General features: G+C 45.7%; 1 protein-coding gene across 1 annotated transcript in view; it reads right to left on the bottom strand.

Moving 5' to 3' along the window:
- Positions 1-534: 534 nt before the first annotated feature.
- The window catches only part of LOC8033263 (4-coumarate--CoA ligase 1-like), a 32,893-nt gene continuing 20,742 nt past the window's right edge, over positions 535-12,685 (bottom strand). The window contains exons 7-9 of the mRNA XM_042291594.1: positions 10,876-11,020; positions 9,132-9,392; positions 535-659 (exon numbers count right to left, since the gene is read on the bottom strand). Of these exons, the coding sequence (XP_042147528.1) occupies positions 535-659; positions 9,132-9,392; positions 10,876-11,020 (531 nt within the window). The remainder of the gene's footprint in view (positions 660-9,131; positions 9,393-10,875; positions 11,021-12,685) is intronic.

Genomic DNA, 12,685 nt, shown 5'->3' with positions numbered 1-12,685 from the left:
CTCAGTTGCATTTCTTTGTTCTGTATGAAATAAATTGAAATATTTTTTGGTGAGATCTTCTTGGGAAATATGCATGTCGGTTGTGTAAACTGTTTTGAGGTAGCTTAGTAAGTAACCTTCTGTTCAATGTAATGTGTGAGACCAGTAATGATGCCGTCAAAATACAGTAAACGTTTTTATAATTTGTTGTTTCATCGCTTATTTTATTATTTTCTGGTATTCTTCATATTACAGATAGAAACGAAAATCCCGTCGTTTCAGGGCTAACCTAGTCTTGGTCACAAGTGACTGTAAGGTGGACGGTGTCTGTACAAGCTCCAGCCCGTCGATCCGTGTGAAAATAAAGCCGATATGGGCGCAGAATTATTCTAATAATTTAAGTTAAGAAAATTGTGTTGTCCTCTTAGAGATTCGCAACATTATTCGTGAAGTTGGCTGTGCTCGACACGAAATATATTTTAAATTTCCTTTATTTTCTCTTGAATATTATGCCAAACTTTGCAGAACAACATGCTGGATTTTCGTTGAATAACACTAGACATTTCCGGACAATATCCTCGACTTCAACTCCTGCCTCAGAATCTTCCCGTTTTCTGATTTTGGTAGAGAATTTATAAAAACCACACCGCCGTAGAGATGCTTGAAGGTCGATGTTTGACCTGCAAACAACATAGTAACACCTCATCAACAAGGATAGTGGAAGAGCGTTCGGCTAAAAATATGTGCAGCTACAAAACGCGTACACAGTGTTAATCAATAACTTCTCTTTCTGCATATCGTTTGTTTTAGATTGTTTTACTTGTACGTCTTTTGCTATATAAACACAAAATCAAACCTTGTAAAAGAGGCTGAGTGCCTGCTCTTCTCGAAGGGAACAAATCTTGACTAAACTTTTCCGCCCTCCTAGGCACCACTGAAGTAAGTGACGATGTATAATTCCGGTTGATGCCAGGAAAGCGAGGCCGATAGCTAACTTATAGAACCTTTCCGGAATTCAGTCTGGCCACTTTGATCACTATCCTAATCTGAAAAATGGCATATTTGCTATACTTATGGCGGCCTTCTGTTTACTGATAAAGGAAGATGTCGAAGATGCTCCTAAGCAGATGATTTGAGGCATATGCATTGTAGACGTTAAAGCTACTTGAAGAAGGAATTGGACGCAAGAGCTGCGTAAGCGATCATTTCTAACTCGGGCCCAGTCAATCTGTCAGTAGCACAAACTCGGTTTCAAAGCCCTTGATATATTGTGAGCTGAGGTGACCTCCAGACAGCGGACACTAAGACCAGGTCTAACAACCTTGGGCAGCCCGGCGCGAGGAGCGTGAAGAGCCGCCATGAGCCTCGTGTGTTGACGAACTTGTAACCCAGCCCCTTTTCTACAAAATTAAAGCCTTTTTACCCCTTTACGCCCGCTCCACCGCTCACACATGGCGCAGTCGACGCCCGCAACCTGCCGCAGCCGCTTTGCCCGTCAAGTAAGCCCCTCCGCATTTGATTGAGCGCTGTCGGAACGTCGACCGCCTCCTAAGCCTACCCTGCCTAGCCCGTCAACAACGATGCCTTTCAACAACTGGCGTGTTGCCACCGCCGAAGACCTTGCCACCCTGAATGTACAGATGATAAAAACCGAACTGCAGCGCCGGAGCCTCTCCACAACCGGCAACACGGAGGAATTGATCGACCGACTTCTGGTCGATACCGCCCAAGAACCACCGCCAAACGTGCCCGCAGCTTCGACGTCGTTTCCAACCGTGTCAGCACCTACGATGTCATTCTTGGAAATGCCAACCTTTACATCAGACCCAGCAGAGAACATGCAGCGCATGACAGCCTTCCTCCATCAGAACATGGCCGTTATGATGACAACGATAGCGAGTCAAGCGAATCCGGTGCACCTAACGACGCTACCGGATCTCTCAGCTTCGTTGCCTACTTTCAACGGAAGTGGCACCCCTACCCTCGAGCATTGGGTCGAAGAGCTCGAGCGCACTCAACGATTTGCGCGATGGGAAGACCCAACTCTCTTGGCCATCGCACAAGGAAAGCTACGTGGTGTCGCAGCAGACTGGCATGTGTCAACAGGGCGACAACTTACAACCTGGACCATTTGGAAAGCCGGATTTGAAGAGCAATTTGGTGAACAACTTTCACTCATACAGTGGCACCATAGAGTCGCAGCGATCACGCAGAAAGCCGGAGAGAGCCTGCAGCAGTACGCCTTCGCAAAACTGAAGCGCATGTCACGCTGTCCAGTTCATATTGCCGTCAAGGAACGCATTGAATACCTCGTTCAAGGCATTCGTGACGAACAGGTAGCCACATCCATCACTGTTCAGCGACCCCGGACCGTGGACGACTTCCTCAGCATAGTGTCTGAAGTGGATCGAGCATTGGACCACACCCGCCTGGCCCGATCTTCAAAGTCAACAGAGCAAGCCTTAGGACGCCCCACGCCTCAAGGTACCATCGCCAAATCTGACAGTGCCGTGAACTCCCCACAGTCTGTTCGATCATCTACCTTCCAGCACACCACACGTGTTATGCCGCCTCCTCGAACCACCAGCCTACCACCTCCCGACCAAGGATCAAGGTATGAGGCCATTTCGACGAAGTATGGTGCCCCAGCATACAGACGAGGACAAGACTTGAGAGATGCTGTGTGCTACAACTGTCAAAAGATGGGCCACCTTGCAAGCAAATGTACCGAACCAAAACAGCCTTTTCGTGACAAGCAGACAGTCCCCAAAGCACCAACGGCTTGTGTTCGCCGCGCCGAGGACTTCTTGTCTGGATCCAAGTTTAAATGTGCTGTAGTCACCGCACAAGTCAAAGGACTGGGAGAGATCAGTGCCTTCCCAGACAGTGGTTCGAACGTCACCATCCTTGCAGCAAGCCTAGCATCAAACCTCAAGCTGGAACCGTGGACCAAGCCACCTTTGCTTGTCGTCGGAGGAAGCTCAGTTATGCCCGAAGGATCAGTCTTTCTGCGAATAACTATCGGACCTCTGTCTGCCGTTGTCAAAGCAGCCGTACTTGAAAGGAATGCCCTCCCGCTCATTCTGGGAGAAGACTGGTTCTACGCAGCCCAAGCGGGACTGCATTTCAAGCCTCCGCTCCTACCTGTGATCTGCCAACCGTGAAACAACATTATCGTGCAGTGTAAGGAGGAACTCTTGCCAAGAATGTCGAATGCAGTAATCTTGACAACTCCTGCGTTGTCACGTTTTGACCCCCCGCACTCTACAGTAGAGCCACTCCAAGTCGAGCACGAGCCAGATGAAAACGAACCCTTGTGGAGCCAACTCAACAAGGCAACCTTGGCTCAGGTGGACACAACTCGCTCCACGAGCCACCTCGAGACAGGGCCCCCAAGACCGTTGCCTCCAGACCAACCTGCTATCATTCTTGATGATAATTTGACCGATATCTGCCTAGGAGCTCAGCTAAGTCGCAAAGAACAAGAAGCCGTAAAGAGCATTGTACAATGCCATGCTGGTCTTTTCAGCAGCAGCCCTGAGGACATTGGCCTATATGAAGGCATTAAACACGAGATCAAGCTGATGCCCGACGCCAAGCCCTACGGTCGACAGCCATACCGCTACACCGCCAGCGACAGACAATTCCTCGAGCGTCAGACAGCATCTCTGCTCGAGTATGACATCATTCGCCCATCCTCTGGACCATGGGAATTCCCAGCAATTGTCGTGACGCAAAAAGACAAAAAGAGGCTATGTGTGAACTACATACCTCTAAACCAGATGACTAAACGTCCTGCAGCCACTCCCCCGAGCTGATGACTTTTTTGATGACCTTGGTGGGAGCTCCCTTTTTGCGGTCTTGGACTTATACTGTGCGTACTGGCAGATCAGAGTGAAAGATAAAGACCAAGAGAAAACCACATTCATCACTCATCAAGGTACCTTCAAGCGGACGCGAATGCCTTTTGGCTTGAAGAATGCACCGTCCACTTTCCAAAAAAACGATGCACAAGATATTTTCTCAGCTGAAGCCCCGACTGTCCAAATCAGGTGTGCGCACATACCTGGATGACATCATCATCTTTGCCGACACCTTTTCGGAGTTCCTGGATCTTCTCGAAGAGGCCCTGACTCTCCTGCTGCAGGCCGGCTTCAAGGTTTTCTTGAAGAAGTGCAAGTTTGCGGTTGCTTCTGTGAAGTTTCTTGGATTTGTGATCTCTGAACAAAATAAAACCCCAGACCCTTCGAAGATCAAAGCACTCCTGCGAATTCCAGCGCCAACAACGTCGAAGCGGCTGCTATCGTGGCTCCAAACGGCCAATTTTTACAGACGCTTCATATGTGACTTTTCGAAGATTTCAGCGCCTCTTCAAGCCGCCAGTCGGAACGTGGAGTTCCAGTGGACACCCGAGTGCCAGCAGGCTTTTGAAACTATTCGCTCTGCACTAACGTCACCCCCAATATTAGGCCACTTTGATGCTGATGCGCCTACGACAGTCGCCACAGACGCATCTGCTACAGCCTTTAAAGCAGTACTGGCCCAGAAGCAAAACGGAAAAGAGACTGTGATTGAGTATGCCAGCCGATTGCTCACGGAACCTGAACGGAAACTGCACAGCAATGTTTGGGAAGCCATGGCCGTGCATTGGGCCATCACAGTGAAATTTCGACATTACCTATTGGGACGACGGTTCCATCTTCTGACTGACAACAGGTCAGTCGCCTGTTTGACCACTAACTTCAAGCCGTCGCGACGCTTTACAGGATTGCTACTCGACCTAGCCGAGTTTGACTTCTCGGTTGAGCACCGACCCGGACGTCAGAACCACGCGGCTGACATGCTTTCACGACACTCATGTGCCACGGTGTCCCAGGTCGACACACTCATCGCAATGCAAGCTGAAGACGAAACATGCAAGGCCATCCGTGCAAAACTTCTGTCAGGACAGGACACCCAGAACTTTGCTGTGGTCGAGAGGACCCTGTGCAGAGTTGTGAATCCAGAACTGTGCACTATTGTTGTCCCGGCCAAGATGCAACAGCAGGTCCTTGAACTTGCTCATGACGCCAATGGACAGATGGATGTGTCACGCACCCTCACAAAGGTCAAAGACCGTTATTGGTGGCCGAAGATGACGGCTACTACGAAATAGTATGTCGAAGGTTGTCAAGTTTGCCAAGCGCACAACCTACCCACCACGCGATCAGTTGGCACAATGTGTTTCATGCCCACTACAGAGATCCTCTTCAGTGAAATAGCCCTTGATCACATCACAATGCCAGGAACAGAAGCGAAGTACATACTCAACGTCAACGACTTCGCAACCAGATACATCGTCCCAGCAGCAGTGCCTACAACTTCAACAAAAGATGTGCTGAAACATTTGCATTCGCTGTTCTACAGATTCGGAGCCTGTGATGACTGTCTCTCCCACCATGCCAAGTCATTCGGGTCCCACCAGTTCAGGAAATTCATGCGCATGCATGGTGTGAACGTGCACTTCTCAGTAGCATACCGTGCTGCCAGCAACGGACTTGTTGAACGTGCCAACGGGACGCTTGGGACAGTACTTCTGAAACTGTGTGACGGTGATCAGTCACTCTGGGTCGCTAAACTGGAAGAGGCCGCCTTTGCTGTGAACACAACCCGTAACCGAAGCACCGGATTTTCACCCTTCGAACTTTTGTTCGGGTTCATACCAAGGCTGCCACACCAGAAAGTCCGCCCACATCGAGCCTCTAACCTCAGCGAAAGACTTCTAGCACTACCAGACCTGCGAAGCGAAGCAGTCAGTAACTCTGAACAAGCTCAGGAAACACGGAAGACGATATACGACAGGACCCACCGCGATGCATCTTATGACATCGGTGACTCTGTATGGATACGACGACAACAGCCTATCCTTCAGGGATCGGAGAAACTTGCTCCCAAATTCAAAGGATTATATCAAGTCACACGCAAGAGAACTCCAGTTACGTATGACGTGCGACGTGTGACAAACTCGAAGACGTCTACAGCAGAGTCCCGAGTCGCCCACGTAAGCCAAATGAAAAAATACCGGCCCCCATATATCGATCCAATTCTAGCCGAGTCGACCACTGAAGATCAAGCCCCCGCACACAACTCCGTGGGACTTGAAGCTGAACCTGACTTGGTGCCTTTGCCCCAAAGTGAGGACCCAGGCCACCCTCCAAACCAAAGACCGCAGCGTCATCGGACAAAACCAAAGCGACTACAGGACTATGACCTGTCGCTGCAGGATTAGGTTGTTCTTTTGTTCCAAGAGGACATGAACTTGCAAGTGGGGTGGGATGTGAGCTGAGGCGACCTCCAGACAGCGGTCACTGAGACCAGGTCTAACAACCTTGGGCAGCCCGGCGCGAGGAGCGTGAAGAGCCGCCATGAGCCTCGTGTGTTGACGAACTTGTAACCCAGCCCCTTTTCCACCAAATTAAAGCCTTTTTACCCCTTTACGCCCGCTCCACCGCTCACAGTATATAACTCTATGAAGGCATCTGTGTGGGTTGGCGCTTCGTTCTTACTGGTTGCATCTATTTCGACATCGACACTGAAAAACATTGAAAGGAACTGTACAGTGAAGCGCACATTCTCGTTTACCGTTGACTTGCGAAAGTGACGGTGCCCCATAAAATACTGCGGAGCACAGGTTCATTGCCGCCATTAGTACGGTAAACGTCAAACTGCCATTTGAGTCACCAGATGGCACTGAATTCCGGAAAGGGTCTATTCTCGTAGTTTGTAGATTGGGGAGGAAAGGGAATGCTTTGTGGGTTTGTAGCGTTACCGTTCTAGTATATGTAGTATTTATACGTACCTACAAGCGAAATTGTTTTTTTATTATGTAGGCAGGGGGGAGGGGTGAGAGCGGTGGAGGAGGACACTTATGTCAGTTTAATATTTATCAGATTATATTCAAACCTTTACGCCCACCACTGCAAAGAAATGATTTCCCAATTAAAGATCTGCCCTTCTCGACCGGTCTGATATAATATTTATATATTAGATTATTTTTGTTATATACCGAGTGCTTTTTTAAGATTTACACTTATGCGCCCGAAGGAAAAATCCATCAATGTAACCCTGTTTGGCAGTCTATGTTTTCTAGTGGACCGCTGACTGTGCCTCACTGTACGTCAAGCACGTCTGATTGGCCAACAAGTTACCCTGACCGACAGTCAAACTCCAGTCAGACTCCGCTTGTCGGCTTTCTGATGGTTTCCTGGTGGCAGTCGGCCGCCGCGAAATGCCATCAGGATGTCTTGGTGGCGATTCTGATTGTACATCGACTGTCTCTGACTGGACGTCAAAAAGCTTTGACGTGAAGACAGACGTACGGTCAAAGCACGTAAAGTTCGTTCCGATACCACTATTTCATCAAATCTATGAATACGAAAAGTAATCTATGCACGAGAAAACGATTTCGGGACGTGAGCCCATAAAACCGCTGACGTTAGAGATATGACACGCAACCGACCGACAACCTTGATCAGAAGCCCGCCGAAGCGCCAAACACGACACTTCGCTTCGCCCATAGAGGCTTCGCCGAGCTTTCATGAACGATCGCTCTCGACTCGTTTTGTTTGCCCGCTGGCTCCAACCTGTTGATCCTGCCCGGATTCTACAATGTCTTATGTTTTAGTAGAATTTCTACTCGACAAGACCCAGCCTGTTGTGAGTTCCGACGATGTAAGGGACTTTAGCGGTGTAGTTGAAGACGACAAGGTGTACCAGGTCTACTGGGCCGGAGACGCGCGAACAAAAGGATCGTCTATGACGCGAAAGTACTCTACATGGCAGGTGAGTAGAACTGAAGTACGGCGAGTGATGTACGAGTGGTTTGCATAACATGCTGACGGCTTAACTGCATTTGAGCCGAAGCATATCGTATAAAACGAATAGTCAAATCGAGTTTCCATAGCGGCGGCATAGCATAGGGGTCAAGATGTCCGATTTGTACGCAAGTGGTGCGGGTTCGATCCGCGGTGGTCCTGCTTTTTTTTTTTTCTTTTTTTTTTTGCCTCGAACATTTTGTTTTATCGAGGCATTTGGCAATATTTATGAGTGCGTATAGCTTTACTCTTATATAAATGGTGCCCTTGTTGATGAAATTCTCTTGGCAGTGGCAGTCAGACGTCATCTGATGGACAATCAGATGACGTCTGATGGTCCATCACGTTCCACCAAGGCTGCTGACTGGCAGTCAGTGTCCCAAATTACGTATCTTGATGGAATTTTCAATAGGGCGGTTTCTGCAGGTGAGTTATACGGCCAGGGGGAAATTATGAAGGTGGCTAATATTTACAACAAGTCGGATTATTAATTAAAGTTCGTTAATTAACTTTTCAATTTGTGAAAATATAGATATGGTTCCAAATAGGAACTTACTGAGCGTCATCGAAAACCACTTAATCGACTTTTTTTAGAACGACTTGAAGGTCATAAAAACTCGGGGTGCGCCAAAGTTACCACTCATGAAGCAGGCGCCAAGCTAGCAGTGGCGGAACGCGATGATAATCTTATCATCCGCGTTCCGCCACTTCTAGCTTTGCGTCTGCTGCACGAGTGGTAACTGGCGAACCCCAAAGTTTCCCACGGGCTTCAAGTCGTTCTAAAAAGTGTTCATGTAGTGGTTTTTGATGGGGCTCATTTAGTTTCTAATTGGAACCATATGTCTTTATTTAGTAACTAAAAAGTTATTTAACAAGTTTTTAAATAATCAGCCGACTTATCGCAAACCTCAGCCACCCGTATACTGTCCCCCTGGTTGTATAAGTCACCTGCAGGAACCGCTTAAGTGTAACGTTCACGGCTTTTTTTAAAACTAAACTGGAAAGATGAAAAAACACCCTGTACATAGTTTTCCCTAATAATTCTAACAGCGCTGTGATTCAAACCTGCAACTTAAGGCTATGCCGTTTTATTTGCAGTCTAGCGTGAGGTTTTGTTTTAATTTTTACCGAAGATTTAACATTTTCAATCAATTCGTGTTTATGATCATTTGATCCATATTTGTGAGCCTCCATGTCGAATTAACTCATAGTAACGGTTCCTCCCGGATAAAAATCTGTATTATTATAAATAAACAAGTATTGGGTAGATCCCCTACATGAAGAAAATCGACAGCATACCTGCTACAAGTTCTTTCAGTTCTTGTTCCAGAATGTCTAGGCTTTTTTCCTGGGTTTCCTTGACAACGACACAAGCGACCGGAGCCTCCCCGTACTTCGAACTGGGTATGCCGACCACAGCGGCTTCCAAAACAGCCTCGTGTGTGGTCAAAATTTCTTCCAACTCGGCAGGAGTTACAATGTTCCCCATACATTTTATCATCTGCTTGATGCGATCTACGAAGTAGATCTTTCCATTACTGTCATAGTACCCAAGATCCCCTGCGAAGAAGTGCATATGTTGCGACAATTACTTGACGTACAATGATTGCTGTTGTTAAAGGCAGACACATGAGAAACGTAATCACCAGAATCAATGCAGAGACTTTACAAATATAATGCTTTCATATTTCCGTCCGACAATGGAATTGTTTGCATCGTAGCCTTCGAGGGTTTTCTGGTTAAACTTATTTATCTAGCACTATATGATTTTGTTTAAAAATGCATAATACTATCTGTGATTTCAACAGATTTTTTTTTAAATATTAAACATCTGCTTTGTCTACTTTGTATTCCTGTATATATCCTGCCTTGATGTTTTATACTCCAGTATGTCTTGACTAAAAGCACTCGGCCGGCACTGTTCTTCAGATAGAGAAATAAAACTATAAATTAAGTTTTTTCTATAACAACAATGTTGAAAAAACTTCACTTGGTTTATTTCACGTTTTTTCTGCGAATTAAAAAAAGAGGAATGATCGCTTTTTGGTTTAGTGTAGTTTTGCCGTTAATTTTTTTACCACTGCGGAAATAATATTGGTGGAAAGATGGCAATGCTTCCTCTTTGGAATTTAATTCAAAATAATCTATCCTTGACCGTTTCTTCACAGGTTATATTGGCACTTAAGACTGGGACATTATACAGTTGAAATAAAATGTTCCTGAAATCGGTCGCATGCGCATTGAGTAAATGCGACAAGTTTCCGGGGACCAAAAGTAAAAGAATCATGTAGCGTCAAAGCACGATGTTTTTTATCATTAATAATTGTCTGGCAAGGTTTGGCCCGATGTTTGAAGTTCCAACGCATTTTGTTTTCTCGCATTTCTGAGGTCCCTCCTATTTTTCTCACCATTTCTAAGACTGCTTTGTTTGGCATCTTCAACCCACACCTCTTAACTTTTTAAATTATCCAGCGTAAAAACATTAATTCAATAACAAACCTAATTGCCGAGAATATTTGCCTACGAAACTCAGCTCTCAAGAAATATTCAAACATATTAAGGCAATATGCTCCTTCCATTTACCTGACCCTCGTGCACCGGTGTAGCGAAGTGAAGGGCGATGTGTTTTCTATAGTATCTCAATACACATACCTAAAGTACACTGCCCAAGTCTTCTCTCCACCTGGGCAGGAGGTACAGGCTACTGGAAAGAGCAATTTATGCAGAACTCGGTTCGAACTGCAGATATACTGCTCAATAATAAGGACTCTTTGTAAGTTGGTTCAGGGAAAATAAACGATAACTACATTTTGTATATCCTCTGAGCATATCAAAATAGCACGGTTTCTTATAAACGGCAGTTTCAAAAATAGAAAAGGATATCTGTAAACACACTAGTCAAGTAATGTATAATTAAAGAAAAATACTTATTCACAAGTACTAGACCTCGACGTGCACTCGCACGTGGGACACGACATGACCTGGGTTAGGCACTTTAGATTACTTTAAAAATAAGAAACACAAAGATCATTCTCAATCTCACCCGTGCGAAGCCAGCCATCACTGCTCAGGACTTCTTGAGTAGCTTCCGGACGACCGTAGTAGCCCTTCATTAGGGTTTTGCTCTGAACCACGATCTCGCCTTTTCGATAGGGGCCGAGAGAATCTCCGCTGTAGAGGTCGAGGATCTAGGTAGTGATTTTGATTATACTGATTATTCGTTCACGCGGCAACTCGTTAAATGTACAAACAAATTAACGACGCAAGATACTCAATTTTTTTTTAATGTAGCTTCTAGGCAGTAGACACGGTATGTGTTTCCAGTTGTACGTTTAAAAAAACATAGCAGAAAACGTGATGCCTTTTCGGACACAATATGGAAGAAAAAGATACTCTTTACCGGATGCGTTGGTAAGGACCGGAAAAGTAACATGTCCTAATCCAGAATAAAATGTGTTATGTACTTCATATCGACTGGAATGTTTAGGTGATTTCATAGAGTTTCATGGAGTCACTTCAAACATAGATACGAAAAAGGAAATATCAAAGTCCGCATTTTCATTTTTTAGTTAGGTGCAAATAGACGAGTAAAATCATGAATTTTACATGCAATAATATTATAATGGGTTAATAAAAAATACACCGCGCAGCCCGAAACGAACTCTTATATTTTCCTTGCCATGGAGACTTGTGGCACCATGCGACATTATTTTGTCAGAGCAGATCGCGATTCGTCGCGGAAGGCGCAGTACTTGACAAGATAAACCTAATTGGAAAACGCTGCGCTTTCCAGGTTTGCCGCATACTTGGCTTTATATCAAAAACGGAGGCATAGCCAGTTCTTTTCATTCGTGTCGCTGAACGTAAAAAAAAATGTAATTAATATGATGAATTGCTGAACGCTGAACCAAATATAAAGAAAAAAAGTCCAAGTGACTTGCGCTTTTAAGGCTGCATTATTGGTTCCGTTAGATCGTAGCGTCGGTTACGTCTGGACCTAAGCTTAAACGAACTGGAAGAACCGCTCCTCAGATATAATTGTTAGAGAGATTATTGACATGTAGAATGTGTAAAATCGGACCTTATTGCCGTTATACATTGATACATTTTTTTGTCTCAAATACAAACGATCTATATAAAGTCCCTTTTGTTTTCATCGAATATTACGAGATCGCCACGTTCACTTTAATTACAAACGATAAAAAAATGACTCCCGCTTTTTCGGCGGGTATGTTCCATACAGCGCATAGCTCAATGACCTCTCATATTTTTTTTTTTTTTTGAGTGCGAGTCGTATCGCCTTTGACGAGACGTTCGCACGAAGTTCTCAACTGAATTGGATTGTAGGAAGCAACTATCGCAAGTACACGCCTTCGGAAGCGTTTCGCTGGAGCTTGCTTTTATAGGGGCACTGGCGTGAGCCTAGCGTTCTTCGGCTGGCTCAATTCGGCGGTGCTTGTAACGCGTTGGTTCATCTTCCGATAGGCGGAGCAAGCATATGACGCACGCTCAATAGTATGTTCGCTGCGCTCTCGAGAGATTGCGCTATGCGTTACAAGCGTCGCTTGGAGACCGTGTACATTTGAAAGAAGGAGGAGCGCAAACCATGGAGAGCGTTCGCAATTTATTGGGGAAGGCCTTCTGTGCAGGTTGATTGTACGTGTTCATGCGTTAAAGGTCTTCGCTTCAAAGTACCCCTACTTATCCTATTTTGTTGCCTAAAACCATTGTTGCCAGTCGCCTAAACGTTTTCGTTGAAAGAGCGGGCAGCGCTTTTTCTCGTTCCAGAAATGTTAATACGGTCCGCGAAAGAGCAAAACAATACGGCTGAAACTTTCAAATTTTTGTCTGAA

The sequence above is a fragment of the Ixodes scapularis genome, unplaced genomic scaffold (genome assembly GCF_016920785.2).
Source record: "Ixodes scapularis isolate PalLabHiFi unplaced genomic scaffold, ASM1692078v2 PGA_scaffold2__306_contigs__length_199485367, whole genome shotgun sequence".
In the NCBI taxonomy this organism is placed as follows: domain Eukaryota; kingdom Metazoa; phylum Arthropoda; class Arachnida; order Ixodida; family Ixodidae; genus Ixodes; species Ixodes scapularis.
Note: the sequence above shows the minus strand (reverse complement) of the source record. Positions and strands in the feature narration are given on the sequence as shown.